A 19,579-nucleotide genomic window follows, 5' to 3' on the forward strand; every position below is an offset into this window, starting at 1 on the left:
TTAATCAATATTAATATGTGAATTTTATTGATCAAATATACAAGGTTGCTCATAGTTTTTTAAAAAAAAATCATAATATTACATTTAAATTTCAAATTAAAAAAAAAATAAATAAATAAATAAATTTGTCCAAAATAACAAGATGATTAACTAATAATATAAGTACACTTTGGTGTCACGTGACATAAAATATATAATTCATCAAAATAACTATTACTAGTGGTAATTATATTACTATGCTTAGTACAATGCATGATTTTATCAAACAAAGTTATTAATTTCAATGTCTCCTAATAGTTAAATATGGGGAAAGCTTAATTAATTACATATATGAGTCCTAAGGATTGTGTATAAGTAACTTAAATAATTAGAAATTGCTAAGAGTTTGATAACACCAATCAACATAATTTTTTAACAATAATAAAATGTTATCATTTTTCATCATCAAAAGAGCCAGCTCCAAATAAACCAAAACATATTGAGTAGAATATTACCAAAATCCTATTTATCCCTTGCAACACCAATCCTAGCTCACTTATGTTCGTAGTGTTTTCTTTTAGGCTATAATTATTAATAAATAAATTAAGAGAAGAAGACAAAAAAGACAGAGATTAAAAATATAACTATGCTCCACTCTCAAATATTATAATAATTGCATCAAAAACTAGTTAGTGATATGGGTTGTACGTACTTGAGAAGTTAAAAACCAAAAAAGTACACCATTAACAACAATTAATTAATACTTCGTTTATAAAAATCATCATCATAAATTACTGAGGAAATATGAAATCACTCATACATATCTTACTTCAAAAGAATGCGTCTTTATCTTAATTTTAAAGGATGCAGGCATAGCATAGATATTGACTATTGAGTAGAATATTACCAAAATCCTCATATATCCTCGCTTAAGGTGTGTTTTCTTGTAGGCTCTATTATGATTAAATTAAGCCAAGCTAGAAGACAAAAAAGACAGATTAAAGACATAACTATGCTTCAATCTCAAATATTATCAAAATTGCAACAAAACTAGTTAATGATATGAGTTGTACGTACATGAGAAGTTAAAAACCAAAAATTACACCAAAGACAATTATCAATTACAAATTATTGAGGTAAATATGAAACCCCTCATACTTATCTTAATTCAAAAAATGCGTATTTATCTTAAATCGAAAGGATGCAGGCATAGCATACATGTACCAATAAAGACAAACAAACTTATAAAAAGAATATCTAACATCTAACTCATTTAAAATACACAAGAAGTAAAAATCTAGAAGTAGAAGCTAAAAATTAGGGCACAAAGAAAAATAGAAGGAAAGGAGAAGAAGAAAGATAGATTTGACTGAATAAAAATTAAAGTAGAAGATGGTGTTGTATGCCAAGTAAAACTCACATGGGTAGCAACTAAGACATTTGACACGCGTCAATACCCCTTTGAATAATTTTCAGTAGTTTGGACCACTAAAATACGTGTTCTATGTTTACTACTTGTATTTGTATTTTCTACCAATACCATGGAATCTGTCTTTTTTAATAATGTATTTTTTCTTCTGCTTTGGGATTCGAACTCTGATCGTTCCCCACCAATAAAGTTTGTCCAGTCTCCAATTCTGACTCGTACACACATAGACAGATATATAGTCATATTGTACGTTTGTTGGTTACAGGCTTTTAACGATATGTGCCGCCAATAGTGGTACCACTCTCCGTCAGTCCTACGGTAGGTATTCGTGTTGCCTAGGCCGTGCTCCACGCCGCCTCTGTCTCATTCATCAAAGCAAGCGTTTATCAAATTATACACTCGAGGGCATCATCTAATCAGCAATAACAGTTCTTGTAATTAAGTTTTATTAGTTTTCATGGGCCAATTAGATATAAAAGTTAGACAAGTTTAAAATCATGTGTGGGTACCAGTGATTAGTGTGAATAGGTATGTGCAAAATTATTTATAAATTAAATCGATGGTTTTTAATATTACATTAGACACTCTATGTATATGTTATTCGTAATATGTTGAACCTGATGTTAAATTATTATCATGGCAGATCTAGAAGTATATTTAAGCGTACATGTGTAATATAGCTTTCATAAAAATATACCAAATGAAAATTAATTAACCATGAATGTGAAAATGATGATGCTTTGTTCCTTAAGTATGCAAAAGCTGTATAATTTAAATTAACTATTCAATACTTAAACTTATGATTTTTAACTTCCGAATTGAAAATTCATTTCCCAGCCACCTAGCTACTCTAGCCACATGCAAAATATTCAATAAATGTAATGGAGTTATGCACATTGAGTTTTTCCTATACTTTAAATTATGCAACTGGGGCTTTCATATATGTTTTTTTTTGTAAATGTGGATGTGCTTTGGATGATAAACCATTTCCTTAAACTAAAATTCTTATTTATATTTTATCCTTTTAGGATGGAGGAGATAAAAATCGAACACCAAATTAAACGTGACTTAATTTGAGGACTTCAAATATCTTATTTGTGTAATTAAAATCATATATATTATTTAGAGATTGCGATTTATTAAAAAGTTTATGTGAAATAGTGCAAAAAATATATATAAAAAAAACGATCTTAAGCTAACCACTTGATCACTCGAACAAAATGTAATCCAAGTTTAAATAGCACAACCTGTGCTTCTTCTATAGGTTTTCTTTCTCTACTATGTTAATTATAATTGTATATTATACACTAAGTGTCGTTCTAGATTAAACCTACTCCAAATGGGTGATTAAAGTACAAAAGTGAAAGTGCTTTAATTAACAAGAAGTTGTAGAAAATTACTAATAATTTAATTGTAATTATGACTAATCAGATATGAGTTTTAACTTTTAAGTATTCTCACATCATGTTACTCCTCATAATCAAGATTTTTCTAAATCGACTATATTTGATGATTTTCCCATTGCCTTCTATTCTCCACTTCATTCGAATGAAGTGTGAAGAATAAAGAATAATTCTAACTTTAATTTATTTTTTTGTATTTAAAGAATGAAAACTTTATTTTAACATCCCATTAATATATGTATGTGGTCACTATAATATTTCCATAGAGAACAACCCAATCTAAACATATAGACATATCAGGTATTGAAACCTTTTAATTAATCTTTCTCTTATATAAAAATGACAATACAGCTAAATATCTCAAGAGAATATTTACTCTTATTATTATTTCCATAGACAATGTATAGTCTGATCACAACATATCGAACATCACCTATGTATTAAAAAAACCTTTTATCTTATTTTATATAAAAATACGAACTATAAATATTAAAACATCTCACAAAACATCTACATTCGCTAGCTGTTATTTCCACTTAAAGAGTTAGTTGGATCACAACATATCGACACATCTCACATTTGAATTAAAAGCTTACAAGACTGTCAAACTTAGCCGCCTACTCTTACCTTTTACCCTAAGCCAATTTGATTGGGCAGCACATGAAGGATATTTTTGATTTTTTCTACATTGTCAGGCAAAGCCTTTGTTTTTATTATCATCATTTATGCATTCATCATATTACAACCAACTGTGAAAGTAGAAACAATGAGTAGGAAAAGAGATAAAATAATAATTTTTTAAAAAATATTAAAGTTATATTTGCATGCATGAAAAATATAATGTAGGTCCAAAATATTAAGAATAAAATTGGATAATAGATAAGGCTGCAGCAGCCTAATCTTCGGAATGGTGGGGTAAAATAGTAAAAAGCTTTGGAATTTGATTGGTCTAGAGTTGGCTTTCAATATCCGTGTTGCTGTTTGTTTGGTCAAATTGAGTGGATAAATTGAGTACCCTAAAATTGGGTATGAAATTCCAGCTTTTTATCTTAAGAAATAGTGCGAATTTCTTTTCACCCCTTTTTTTTTTTACTTCATTGCATGCTTTTCAACAACCCGTACTTAACTACTTATGTCTCTTTCTAATTAATTATGGCAAATTTTTAATGAGGATTAGATAGAGACTAAACTCACTCACTTACTAGCTAAGACTCGGTTTTTTTGAGTTTATGGGCAAGTAGAACATATTTCAACAGAGCAGAGTAGCTCAAAAGAACATGGCCTAAGTATATTTGTCACTTTGTGTTTATGAATTATTCCTTTTATCTCTAAATGTTATTTTTACTTCTATCAGTTGATGATTTAATATTGAACAATGTTTTGACAGGTTAGAATTATGACTATGTGATTAAATTTGGGAAGAATTGTAATTATGATGTGACAATACTTATTAAACTCACACTAAGTATGTAATTACAATATATCATGTTTAAATATCTTTTTTTTCCCCCTGCTCTTCATCATCTAAGTGAAGTGTGTTTAGAATTTTTACTTTGAATAACGTAGTATTCTGAGTTTAAAGAATGAAAACTTTTTCTAAATAGCCCACTAAATATATGTGGTCACTATAATATCTCCATAGAGAATAGCCCAATCAGAATATATGGACACATCACTTATGTATATTAAAAAGTTTTCATATATCTTTTGTTATATATGGAAATGAGAAATACATATAAACATCTCTAGACTTTTTTTATAATTCACCTCTAGATAAAGGGAAAAAAAAAAACATTTTGAATTTAACATGTGTCATGACTCATGAGTAGGATGTCATCTCTTGCCAGAGTGTCTAAATTTCACCCTCAGCTCTCATATTTTTCTATAAATGTGCTCTACACATACTTACTTGTGTGGAGATAATGATTTATAAACGTGTAAAGTTAGCTAGCTATATATGTATATATATACGTGTAGGATGAAAACTATGATGCCCTTAGACATTGCACATATTTATTAAACTAATTCATGATGATAAGATATAACACAACTGATGTTATCCTCTTAATACTTACATCCATCAACGAAATAGGACCCTTGACAAACAAGTACATACATATATGCATTGCTTTGCAAAAGTTGTTGGTGAAATTGTGGAAGAACATGATCATTAGGCTTTTTCAAAAATGCCTAAAATGGTATTGATCGAGATTGATGGGTGATAGCTTTCTTTAAATGACAACCATTAATTCCCTTTTTAGTGTTCTAAAATTTCCTTTTTCACTCTCTATAATCTTCCTAAATTCCCTGCGTATCCTATGGTAAAAATAAATAAATAAATGAATAAGGAAAAAAAAAATTGTTAAATTTTTTTTAGGTCAAGTTGGTGCCATTATAACTTACTCCTTAATTATTACGCAAGTTAATAATAAAAAAAAATGATTAAGTGGTAATTTTTATTAGGGTAAACTTTAAATAAGGACGAACCAATGCAAACTAAAAAATTATAAAAAAAAAAAATAGAAATAAAACTAACATTTAAAATAAAATAAAAAGTTGAAGGTTTTTAAAGAGATTAATTACTTGGTAATTTCCTAAGAGATACCTTTCCAAGTTGGCAAACTTAATTAGCTAAGTTGTACCTTGATTAATATTTGTTTATTGGGTAATCAGAAAAGATTTGGAATAAGATGCGCATGTTGTGCTGAGATTCCCTAATTATGGTTTTAAAATTTTTTAAATTAGTATTCCAGACCCTTCATCCAACCTTTTAATTAGAAAAATATATAAACAAAGTACTAATGATAAACTTTACTTTTAATGTTAATGATATTTAAATTAAAGTTGAATCATTAAATTAAATGATGTGCACGTTGATTCCGACAATGGCCATTGTTGTTTCCCATCTTCAAACTTACTAATTTTGGTTTTAAACAGCTAATTAGGTGATAATTATATAAGTTAATGTAGGTTAATCAATGAAATTTTACTTGTTTTAGCTTATCTATAAGTATATTATTAACATGGATGGATAAGCATCTAGAGTTGCTAACGTTGGAAGTGGGTCACAAATGTCAGCCATGTGCATGAATACCAAAAATTTTGCATACATCAAATTAAATCTAATTAGGTGTTTGTTGTTCGCAAGTTAAGAATTTGATTGCTCTTTCTTTATAGGAATACCATGCAATATGTGAGTTTTGATGTTCATGTGAAATATGCATGTGAGAATGAATTTGATTAAAGTTTGGACAATTAATTATGTGATGATTATATATGTATATGAGACTTAATGTTAGAGTTTATAACTAGCTTATTAGATGTTGATTCTCCATGATCAATTTATTAATCAATTATATTATACTTATTATCAGTATAAAAATAGTAGTCACATTAATTATTTAGTTGCGCCTGCAAAACAATATATGATCTGTGGTCAATCTTATGTGACATACAAATGGAAATTATAAAGCCCAAATCAAATTTTAATCCGAAACCAATTCTTTGTGATAATTGTAGCTCACTTTTATTTTTAATATTTTTTTTTTGATGTAATTTCTTTCTCGTTTGTAGATAACTAGATAAGATGGACTGAATATAGAAGAATATTAAAAAGCACTATAAACCTGGAGCTTAAAATGCATTCATTCTTCCTCTATAGAGCGACAGTCGCATGTGATGTTTCATAGGGTCTAAGTTTCAGCAATATAGATCGACTCAAATGATACGTAATACTAGCCAGTAATTTGTAGCCCTATTAGCTAAAATTAAAATCCGGCCACTAAAAACTGAATACATATACGTAGTATGTTGGACCACTCAACAAGATATTCTCTTAATACATGCATGACAATTTCAAACATGGCTGGCTAGGAAATATGGCTAGAAAGCCCACATAGCTAGGTGCACTTGAATAGGCCACCATTGATGAAATTCGAGCATTGCCTAACCCAAAAAAATATCCAAGTACGGACTATGCATTTCTATAAAGAAAAACATAGAATCATACACACCATATAAACGACCAATAATCCTAGCTACCTAGCTAAGCTATGCTAGAATTATAATTAATTAATTGGTAAATGTGCATTTCCCCATAATTATGGCCCTAATTAACTGATGAAAATGACATTTTATTATACTTAACTTTACTAATAAACCAATCTTAGTGGAGTAATCATGTAGTATAATCCGCATACAGTTAACTTCCTTGTTTCCCTCATTACATACTAATCTCTTTTCAAGCTTATCCCTACCACCTTTAAGTACGTGCCTAGATTAAATTATTATTAATTAATTAAAAATTAATCACACATGCATGCTTTATAAGAGTAAAACAAAACGTCTACTATAGAAACGTAAAGTTATTTTTCTAGTGCTAAAGAAAATATACTACTATGAGTAAGTAAGATAAATTCTAGGATTTGAACTATATTTTAACTTAACCCCCAAATTATGCCTTAATTTAGGTCCTAATTTTGTGTGCTAATGACTTTAAGGCAATTTGCTCCAATTTCAAGATTAACTACTACTAAAAAAAGTCTAAGACCCAACCATTAAAATAATGAATTGAACTAATCTTCCTCACGAGCAATCAACACTGCTTAATTAGCTCAGCCAATATGTATGTACAAGGTCTTAGTTTTAAACTTTACAAACTAATCGAGCCTTTTAGATTTTTTTTTTTTTCCCTTTTCAAATCTTAATATGATTCATTTAGCCTTCAATTTATGATTAAGCATTGTTCTCTTCATTAATTAAACGTTATACTCATACAAAACTATAGTTTTGATAAGATTCAAGACAAGTTTTTATGACAAATTAAAATCATTTCAAGAATATACAAAGTATAATTTTGACGAATTTAAAAATGGAAAATTCTCAATGGTAGCAATGTACTTTGCTCATTCTCAATGGTACCAAAATATTTTACAGATTCTCCAAAATAGAAATACTTTTTATAAGTTTCTCTAATATGACAATGTTTTTACAGTTAGTAACTGATTACCTTAATTAAACAATAATTAACAATCTTGTAAAAAAAAAACAATAATTAACAAAAAAAGATAAATAAATAAAAAGTACAAAGCCCTCTTTCACAGCCACCCCACGCCGCCGGTTAGCCATCGAAACCCACCACCACCCTCAATAATCATACCACCCTACTCGTCTGAACCCCGCGGATCCACCCTACCCTCACCAGAACCCTAAAATCCCCTTCAATTATGGCAACCAACCGTCACTGAAAATTTTCGGAATCCATCAAATATCTTGCTGTTTTTTCAAATTCCCCCAAAATCGATTTCTCAATTAGGGTTCCTTCATTTTTCGTTCCCTTTTCCTTTGTTGCTTTCTCGTTAGCCTTCCAATTTTTGTTTCATATTTTTAGGGTTTTGATTTTTCCCCAATTGGCAATCTTCATCGGGTGCAAATTGGTGGTGGTGGATAATGGTGGCTAGTCGGCGGCGTGGGGTGGGTTTGCAGGGTTTAGGCAAGCTTGGTGGTGATGGATTCTGGTGGCTAGTCGGCGGTGTGGGGGTGGGTTCGCAGGATTTAGGCGAGCTTGGTGGTGGTGGATTCTGGCGGCTAGTCGATGGCGTAATGGTGGGTACGCAAGGTTTATGTGAGCTTGGTGGTGGTGGCATCCGGTGGCTAGTCGATGGTGTGGGGTGGCTGACAAAGAGGACTCTATACATTCTTTTAAATTTATCATTTTTAAAAAAAAATACTGCGTATTATTTAATTAAGCTAATTAGTTACTAATTATAAAAATGTTGTCATTCTAGAGAAACTTATAAAAAGTAATGCTATTTAGGAGAACTGGCCAAATAGTTTGTTATCAGTGAGAATGTGCAAAAGTACATAGTTACCATTGAGAATTTCCCTTTAAAAATTAATACTTCGTATTTATTCTGTACATCGTATTATTCGTATATATATGATTTTGTTATATTTTACAATTTTTCTAAAAAAAATTAAAGTTTATATATATCAATCAATTTTGATTTCTATCTAAAGTATATTTTATTAATAATAAGGAGTCACATTACACCATATAAGCATTAGGGTATAATAGGTACAATATGATTATTCTCTTTTATTTCGATGGGTTGAAATATGCCTTGAATTGGGTTTAGGAGCAGTAAGCTATAGCTTTTGAGGTAGCTCAGTACTTTCGGAAGCAATTGGAGTTGCGATGGAATTGCAGCTATAGCTCCTAGGCGAGTGAGCTATAGCTCACGAAGATGTTTTGGATCGGCTGGGTCGAGCGAGTGAGTTGAAGCCGCACGCGGCTGGCGGGCGCAAGTTGTAATGTTGCGTGTAGAGGGTCAGCGCAACTCCATGAGTTGCATGCGAATTGAGGCGATCATCATGTTTAATTCGTTTTTTGCCTATTTTCAGGATAGCTATTAATAATACTTGTTAGGGTTTATTCATAGCTTAAGTTTGGTGATAATTTGACGACATTATCAACTCAGTAATCTGGAATTCCTCAAGATCAATAAAGCTTTTCTCTCACCTGTCCGTGAACGTAGCCAACACACTTTTGGTGAACTACGTCGTAAATATGTGTGTTATTTATTTGTTTTGCATTCGTTAATTTGCTCTTTCTCACATCTGTTACAACACGTTGTACACCTCAAAGTTGACGGTCATAATATAGATAATTGATTAGATGGAGTTTAAATCCCAAATTTTCTTTAGAATGGTCTCTCATACATACATCTTACCAATTAAATTAATAAGCATCCACTAGATACTAGATTATTCTAATCAAATAAATATAAACGACAAACACACATATATCAAATATGCCAAGCTCTCAACATGGATATCCATTATTACTTTCTAAAATGCATGAATCCTCCCCTTGATTAAATTCTATATAACTAGCTAATATTATTAAGAACTTATCTATCAATACTCAATAGTCATATCAATATCTCAAACTATCCTTTAGGAAGGGTTTCCTTATTAAGTTATGTTGTAATAATATCTTACTCCATTAATTAATAACGACTTGAACAATTTGTCAAATGCTTGCATGAAAACAACACATATACAAAAGTGAAAGTTAATTTGATCTCTCACCATTGGTATAAAAACCTCTTAAAATAATGTTTTCAATAAAGTTGTTAATTATCCACGTCAACCACCAAAAAGCTAAAATTATTCCTTTTAATAATTAAATTAGCAATACTCCGTATTAATTAATATTACCAGCTAAGAAGGATCTTCTAGCTGCCATACTTTACAATCCAAAGATTCTATGAGTAGGCCAAATCTATGACAAATCCACAAATCATGATTATTAAATATTTAATACTCTTAAGACGTGGGCAATTCTTACTAATTGTGATTAATTAACAAGCTAGATTAGATGTGTCCTACAGTGTAATCACTGTTTCTTTTCTCCAAAAAAATTGTCCCGATTTACAATAAGAATCTTTCTTTTCAAAAAAACGTTATTAGGGTTTCTTTTCAAAAAAACGATATTAACCCCTTTCTTCACTTAAATATATTAATTATTGAACTATTGATTCACTATTTCTTTTGTTGTTACAAGTTACTAACTTCTACTGTATATATTAACACTGATTTTAGCAAAATTTATTTACATATAATCTTATGACCTTTAGATATATCTTCACACTTAAGTCTTGTCAATAATAAATTTATGTATAAATTTCTTTAGTATTAGTATGGATCATGAACAACCGTAGGATGTAACTCATTTTAATTTATATGACCATAGTCTATAGAGTTGAAAGGTGAAATTCTTACCAATAATTCTAAATTATATTTGTTACTCCGTACAATTTATATGATTGTACATGAAAATGCGATACATATATAAATACACGAAGTATATTACTTATACTCGTATTGAAGATGGTAATATAACAATGCATGTATTCTCAATTTCTCATGCAATATTTGTTTTGACATAAATAAGCTAATGAATGGTGGAATTTAGGGAAGTAACTTTAATTTTTAAAAAGCCAATAAACTTTTACTTTAGCTCAACGCACATGATGGGCACCACCATCTCATTCTTTGGACTTGGGAGCTTCCCTATTTTGTTTTACTTCACACGTGGTAGGTTGATGGCGACTAATACGTGTTGCTTTCTTATAGTTTAATTTTTGTGAAATATGTAAATAATTAATAAATATACTTTGTATTTTTACATATTTATTTGTTTTGTTTGTTAAAAGAAGAATATCTAAAAATGAGTCATGCATAGACTTCTGGTAGAGCCGAGTCTTCTATTAGCAAATGAATTGTTGTCGATCCAAAGACAGTGGTATCTGGAAAACCCCTTTATATTGTACAAGTACCATATTAGCACACCATCTTTGGGAAGGAAAGGCATCATTCTTTTGTTTCCCATTGGTTCATTTGCTTTTGGATCTTTAACTTTGGGTAAATTTTATCTTATTACACCTATACAATATGGTGAGGGGTAAATTATTGAGTCGCGCGTGGTGAATGGTGATGCATGCATGTTCATGTTGTGTAGTCCTGGTACTAAAAATCTCGATCTGATTTGATCTAATCTGATTCGATATTGGAATCGTATTGAATATGGATTCATTATTATTTCATTTATATAAGAAGTATTATTATTGTATTTAATTGTATAATGAGATTATGAGATAGATGTAAAGATTTTATTACAAATTGTGTGTATTCAAAATGTCGAGTTTTAAGAATATTCAAGAATATTTGACTTCTTCAAAAAAGAACAGTTGTTGGGAAAACGAATAATGTCATGAACGAATGCATTCATTACATCACACGATAGTTACAATTATTACATCTATGTTGGAAGAAGATCACGAACATTATCAATAAACATTACACATATTCCATAACTACTACTCCTATTTCTTTGAATACAAGTACTACTGTATTATTAGTAATTAGAATTACTAAAGTTTGATGTAATTTAACTTGACTACTACTTTGCAGTAATTTGTAACTAGTACATGCACTTTGTCATTAACTAAGGCATTCAAGTTACTTACTTGTATATGATAAACAACTTTAAGTATAAGTAGTTAAGCTAAAGTAACGACACTAATATTATCCTAATTTTTTAAAGAGAAAATCTTAACTAACATGGAAAACCTAGAAAGAAAATGAAAACCATAAGTAACTAACCAAAGATCACTATATTGCTCATTACCTAATTAAGGATATGAAAGGATAAAACAAGCTAGCTAATAAGAGATTAAGAATGTGATCTGAAAGGATAAAGGTTCGATCAATTATGTTCTACGTGCATGAAACTAGCTATTTTTCTCATCCGGTCTCTAAAATTCAATTCATATCATTTATTTTAAGTACGCATGAAAGTGTTGCATGTATCCTTTACATTATTGTACTTGTCGTATATAATGGTTTATCACTTAGCTTGAAAGAAAAAAAAAATAATTAAAAAAATAAAACAAGCTCTAGCCAATAGCATGCATCTGTACAAGTAAAGAAAATTCCAACATAGTACGAGTAACATATCTATATCTAGCCTAGTAACAAACCAAATTTTTAGCTCATTAATTATCGTACTATGTCTGAGCAATCAAGCACTAGGTATTTTATGTACTCTATGATATTTAACTGTATGTATTTGCGTTCCAGTGTACAACAATAAACAACAATATGTAAGTGTAGGTTCGACTTATGAAGTATACTATACATACATACGTAATACGTTAATCATATTGATCTTATACATTTATACTATACTTTGTATAATTAGCTGTATTTGATTTTGTTGATTTCTCATGTGGAATGATAAGTCATGTCGTATGATATTTATTAAAATATAACCTATTCTAAGTGAGGATAACTCGGTTGATAGGACTTAATTACTATCTCAGTCTTTGCTAGGTTGTGGACTTATGAGCTTGAATATCACCTATTCGTTCACTAGAATGGAGGAATGAAGTTATTCCTCTTTGATCGTCATGATCATAGTCGGATAAAATTTGTGCACCTTATAAATATAGAAGTATTCCAACTATTTTAGGACTAAATCCAGTATCTAATAATAGTATTAGGGTTTGGCATGATAGATTATGAATATAACAGTTCCGATACAATGCATTCATTTATGATTCCAAAACATTATCATATACTCGATTCAAAGTTTATATTCCAACCACCACTCGATTAGCCATAATCCTTACATGCATCATAATACGTGTAGGTCATGCCTTGTTCCCCTTTTCCTATCATTGTCAAATCACTTATCACTTATAGCTATAGCTAGGTTATTACTCCATACTAGGAGAGTACATCTAAAACTTAATGCCCTAGTTCAAGTTAAGCCTCAAAAATAAAATAAAATAAATAAAAATAAAATAAAAGTAAAAAATGAAGATAAATGGAGTACATACACATAGAATATATTTTTGGGGTATTATGGGGGTTTGGAGAATATTCTCATTACATAGTTTGGAAATTTGATTCTAATTAGCCTAAGGGAGGATTTATCTTAAAAGGAAAAAAAAATAAAAAATTGTTCGCTACATAACACAGCTACATTTTATCTAAATTGATTGGACCTAATTGTAGAGAGAATATACATATATAATTATTGGACTTGAATGTTATTTATTAGAACTTGTGACCTAAAACAATTATTTTAGGTGACAAGAACACGCCTAAGTCTTCAAAAGAAAGTGACCTAGATTGTGTTCTTGTAGTCAAAATTAAGGTGATTTGGTAATTTAGTTTAATTTCGATTAAGTGGTTTAGTTTAATTTCGATTAAGTGGTTTAATTTAAATATTTTTTATTTTCTATATATAATCCCCTAGTTCGATAAAATTATGACCATGTTTATAGATTAGTACATTAAACAATTTTATTCTATTTACATATACACAACTAAAGATACATGAAATTGTAAGGACAACTTTACATATTTCTCCCAAAAAAAATCCTACTATACGTAATTTGACAGCGGTCAAAGTCAACTGTGAGAAGGAAGCTATATAATAGTATATGGCCGGACTGCCTCTTAAAGAGGGACTTTTTGGGCCATCTTGTATAAGCCCGTTAGGTTAAGTATGTGTCAAGCTTTACGGTCCAATTAGTTAAAGTAGATACAGTTATTACTACTGGGCCCGTCACAGACCCAATGGTGTTGTACTTTCTCAGGTATTGGGCTTGAAACTTTGTTTAAGTCGAATCGTAAGATTGGACTAAGTTTAGATCACGTTGTTTCTATCTCAGGTATTCGCCTTAAACAAGCTTAAACTTACCACAATATAAATTGTTTCTTTGATAACGATGTGATCTAAACAAGTAATGTGATACGGAGTAATTATAAACTATGTGATCTAAACTAGTAATGTGATACGGAGTAATAAGTTGGACGAATGTTGTGTCTCCTTATCTGCTATTTTCCGTTGTAGAATGTCTCAGTCTACTTGCCCTGTACACTTTACTGTAAGGTTTACTCTTTATTATTATTATTTTATCAAGCATTAAACATTTTGGAAGCATTGATTAACAATCTACAACGTTAGATTAAAGTCGAACATTAATTGAGGATACCCAAAGTGGATGCGAACTAGTTTAGTTAGTAAACTTTTGTCTACGCTTCAGAGTATAGCATGTATCCATTTTGTTTTTAAGCAAAATATTTGTTATTCCTTGAATTGACAATTTTTAAAAAGGAATATCAGTTCTAAATTTCCAGTCATGTGATTAACAATGGAAGAAGGCACATAGTATGCTATCAATGAAAATTCTCTGACAATGTTGAGTTTTTTCCCTTCAAGTTAGAGGAAAAAGAGGTAAAAAAAAAAGAACAATTTTAAATGATTAATCCATGATACTCCATCTACTTTAATGCAGCAATCCTGCTTTGCAAAATTCTTCTTCCCATGTATCTGCATATAACAAATAAACTAATCCATTAGTTTATTTTCTTGTAGCATATAACACACACAAAGGTTGTGTTCATAACTTCGGACTAATAAACTCTATAGGTCTCTCTATTCAATATATACGTTCAAAATCCATCTACATCATAGTACGAATTCACGACTTTGCTCTATAAGATAAGTTTTATAGGTAATAAGCTAAGTTAAGATAAAGTCCAATAAAAAAAGTTATATCATCAATAGGTTTATATACAGGATTTTTAGGTGAAAAGAACACGCGCAAACATAAGCACAAAAGTCTAGACATTGTAAAAACAATGTAAAAATGATTAATTAGTGGCATACCTTCCAAGCATCATTACCGTAGCTTGAGGATTAGTCCCAGGAGAGGCATAGAATGTAGAACCATCAACAACCCTTAAACCACTAACATTATAAACCATATAATTCTTATCAACCACTCTACCAACTTGACAACCTCCATGGTAATGCCATATTGTCATGACCGTTTGCTTACAAAATTGTTCAAGTGTTGTAAATAGTCCGGTGTCGTTGGCCGGCCTAGGGCATCGGTTGAGGGGGAGATTCACCATGGTGGTCAAAAGACTTTCGATTGTTAACTCCGAGTACCGGAATTTGGTGAATGATTTTGATTTAATTACCTTGATTATGGTCTCCATCCCTTTAACACACCTTGTTAGATCTTCCTTTTCTTTGAAGTAGTTGAATGTGACTGAAGGGTTGTCACTTGGATTTTTGGTCTTAAGTAATAGGTGTCCTGAAGAAATAGGCCCAATGATTTTCTCAAGTATTAGACCCGCATATAATTTTTCACTTGCTACTGAATTAATGTATTCATATGCTTTTTTATCATATACTTGTGTCTTTTGATCTTTGTCTTGGTTGCTTGTGGGTTGGCTTGTCTGCAAAAGAAATCAAACTTTCAAAAGTTAGTCCGGATTAGCGAGTTGGTATTATAACCAACCCGAATATAATTGTGTATTTTCAAATTTTCAATTAAGACTTTGTTCTTTTCACCATTCTATCTACGTGTCAGGAAAATAAGTTTAGATCATATTATAATTAGGTAATGTTGTGTAAATTTTCGATTTGAACGGAACTCGCTAAATAATAGAGAGTAGTGAAATAATGCACCTTGTAAGAAGCAGGAATTGAGTGAATAATGGAATTGGCAAAGTTTGTACCACTAGCAGCTTCAATGTAACTACCAAACTCAGTGATACCAACAGCTTGAATTAAAGAAACTTCAACAGGATTTGGTGAAGGGATCATCACAGCATTCATTGGGTTATCAGTCATGCCTTGGCCCACCATTGGTTGATCCACTAACACCTCAAGCCCATGTTGCTTTAGATGGGCTTTTGGCCCAATTCCACTTAACATCAACAATTGTGGGCTTCCTAATGCACCTGCTGATAATATTATTTCATTCATTTCCCCTGCTTTTACATATGCTTTGTGCTTTATCCCCTTTGAGTCCCTGAATATTACACCATGAGCTTTTGGTTTTTGAGAATATTGCCCTGTTTCATCCAATTTCCATTTTTAGCAAATTATAATTAAATTCAAGTACTCCGTATAAATTAGCATCATTGTCAAAACCATATTATGACACTAAACCAATATGCAACACTTTTCACTTTTTTATGTCACAATGTCAAGTTCGTGTAAATGATTACAGATAGCCTAAAATACAAGTTATTGAATGAAATGTGAAAAGAAGGGTATATTACCTTTTGTTCGAAACAAAATCTTATGAACCGTAGCAAACAAATAAATGACGGTTGTATTAGGATTAGCATACTCCAACAAATCCGCCGCAGTGTGCCTCTTTCCATTGTGATCAAATATAGTTCCTCCAATCTTAGTTCCTACTATATGATCATATGTGAACCCATTATAGGGCTTAACCCCAGCTTCTACTAGCCCATCTCGAAAAGCCGATTGAAATTGCAACATTGGAGGCTTAAATGCTACCTTTTTTTCAACCCATGCATATGAGTCGTTCACTAAGGACACTGACCATCCAACCTTGGCTACGTAGTCTGTGCCTGCACGGCTATAGAACCCTGCATTCACGGCCGAACCACCACCGAGCACACGGGCACGTGAACTCACCACCCCGTCTTCTGACACGAATTGTTGAGCTGTGGAGTTGTAATTGTGAACATCATCCTCGCTTAGGTTGGCTCCAAAGCCACTCATTTCTTCTACAACTTTTTTTCCATATGGTGCCCCGCCCCTCTCTAGAAGGAGGACGTGTGCCCCCTCGGACAAGGTGGCTGCCAATGCGCAACCCGCGGTCCCACCACCGATGATGATGTAGTCATAGTATGAGACTTGTGGTGCAACTGTTGCTGGTTTCATGAAAGAGTAGTTTGGAGCTGCATACAATAATATTGTCCGAAAATGTAAATTTCAAGTAAATGCACTTTTTCTTCACATAATTGGAGATTTTCATCGTTAGCTAGTACAAACAAGTGTATCTCTGGTATACCCCATCGCGATTTTGGAAATTGTCTTTTAAAATAAGTCTTTAACAATTAACTTATACGAAATTATATACGGAGTACAAAAATTCGTAAATTTTTCATACTAATTAAAAAGTTGAAAAAATAATAGCGTATTAAAGTACAACATTAAGCTTTCTTCATTAAAATCTTATATGTATCTATTCAAAAAAAAAAAAAAAAAAAAAAAAATCTTACATGTATAGATGGTTTGAAAGTGAAAATTATGGGGAAAAAAAAAACCTAACACATAATTATTAAATTTATGTTACTCATACATGTATACGTACCTTTGTTGCAGTAACAAGTAGAAAAGACCAAAGAAATGGCTCCAAAAAGAGAGAGAACAATTCTCCATGACCCCAAATCCATCACGGTGTATATTCGTTCAGGTTTTTTAAAGGGTTACTAAACAAGTAACAGCAAAATAATAGTATAGAATATGGTTCTATGATGAGTTTATATATAATGTAATAATATCACAAATTTCTAATCATATGATTAATTCTACAACTTCCAACCTCCACCCCTCTAGATTGGACCACCATTTTATTATGGCATGAATTTTTGAAGCTAGCTACTAGATAAATAAGAATTAAGTACATTGGTTAGTAGATGTAACCCTAGAAATTGCATTTAATTGCGTATGATGTGGTTGTTATAGAGAGAGGGAAATATATATTATTGCTCAACCAATGATCATAGTTTTTATACAATTTTGGACCATTGCTAATTAAATTGGTTGGACATCATTGCCTTATTGGTTATGATGTATACTCTTTCTGTTTTGAAATGTACTTCTTATTCTAGAACATATAAGATTTCTGTTTTGAAATGTATACTAAGTCATTTCATATTAATCATATATATGCTCTAACTAGCTTGTAGTACTTAAATTTATTCTATCATTTTTTTGTTTGAAGTATATATCAATGCATTCATTTAAAAAATACTAAGAATGAATTAATAACCTTGTATGAAAACTTAGGCCAGGCATAATCTTTAGCCATTATTCTTAGTATAGTGGGGAACAAAGGAGATTGAGATAGACCCTTCAATTAAAATTACATTGAGATCTATAACAAAATGATAAGTACATTAATTACTTGATGCTGTAGTTCGTTTCTAATTACATTAACACAAATAGTTTCTTGTTATCATGTTATCATAAATATTCCATCGGGCATCATATTAGTCAACATAAAGGATCTCCTAAATAAATCCATCCATGCTCTATAATTTAAAACCCTAAATTATATACTCCCTCACTCCCTCCATTCCTGAAAATTCGACTCACTTGACATTTGCGCGGTCTTCAATGAACAACTTTGACCATAAATATCTTTGGCTATGTATAAAAATTATAAAATGTTTATATTTGGAAAATTTATAATTAGAGGAATCTAATAAGATCCCAAATACTAATTTTTTTTATATTATGTAGATCATAAAATGTGGTAAAAGTTATTTTATTTTGACCACATGAATGGAAAGTGAGTCGAACTTTCAGAAACAGAGATAGTAATGTACTTTGTATTCTCATATGGAGTCATGGAGGGAGTGTTAAAATCGCGTTTTATCCATTAATTGAGCATGCTTTACTCATATATTCTTTGTTGGTGCATACGAATTGAAATTCAATTGCAAGTATTGGGTATCACTCAAAGAGATTACTAATTAAATCAGTTTACATCAACATACAGGATGATATATATTGAATGATCAGCGTAAAATCGACTAGGAAGATCGAAGAGCATTCAATTCTATTTTTATTTAATTTTTTGTCAACAAACGGGATAAATTTTGTATGCCTTTATTCAATGAGGTCAAGAATTTTAATGCGTAGAAGTGTAAAACACCAATAATAAAGAGAATTAAGTTGAAATTAATATATGAAACTGCTTACCTGTATAGAAGTGACAAAGGGCCCATGAGTTAATATAAAGTGGAATATGATTGAGCTTATACCACCTAAAAAATTAAAGCATTTCTAAAATTATGTAAGATGTTAATTAACTGGACTTCCATATATGTTAACCTAATTAATTCTTGATAGCATTAAATTCAACAGATTAATCATCCTCCGTCAGTTAAGTTAGAAGATGGGATTGTTCCAATTATAGCACCATGTTTATTGGAAAGCATTCTGCAAATTTTACTCCTTTTGTTATTAGTGAGCTATCATACATACAAGTTAAGATTTAAAAGCATAATAACACTGGTGTCAAAAATTACAAGAAATATAGGGGGGCAAATTACTATTAGCCTTTGAATTTTATTGCTATATTATTCCGCCGTAGTTGATACAGAGCATAATACTATTAATATGACAATA

General features: G+C 30.8%; 1 protein-coding gene across 1 annotated transcript; it reads right to left on the minus strand.

Annotated features, from left to right (window-relative positions):
* Positions 1 to 14,497: 14,497 nt before the first annotated feature.
* On the minus strand, positions 14,498 to 17,784 carry LOC110695300 (protein HOTHEAD-like). Its single transcript, XM_021872558.1, has 5 exons — positions 17,535 to 17,784; positions 16,468 to 17,118; positions 15,869 to 16,257; positions 15,059 to 15,636; positions 14,498 to 14,719 (listed from the first exon to the last, which is right to left on the minus strand). Exons 1-5 carry the CDS (start codon positions 17,614 to 17,616, stop codon positions 14,671 to 14,673), a joined length of 1,749 nt encoding a protein of 582 aa, XP_021728250.1. The 5' UTR covers positions 17,617 to 17,784; the 3' UTR covers positions 14,498 to 14,670.
* Positions 17,785 to 19,579: the final 1,795 nt, after the last annotated feature.

This window comes from Chenopodium quinoa, unplaced genomic scaffold (assembly GCF_001683475.1).
Source record: "Chenopodium quinoa cultivar QQ74 unplaced genomic scaffold, ASM168347v1, whole genome shotgun sequence".
Lineage (NCBI taxonomy): Eukaryota > Viridiplantae > Streptophyta > Magnoliopsida > Caryophyllales > Amaranthaceae > Chenopodium > Chenopodium quinoa.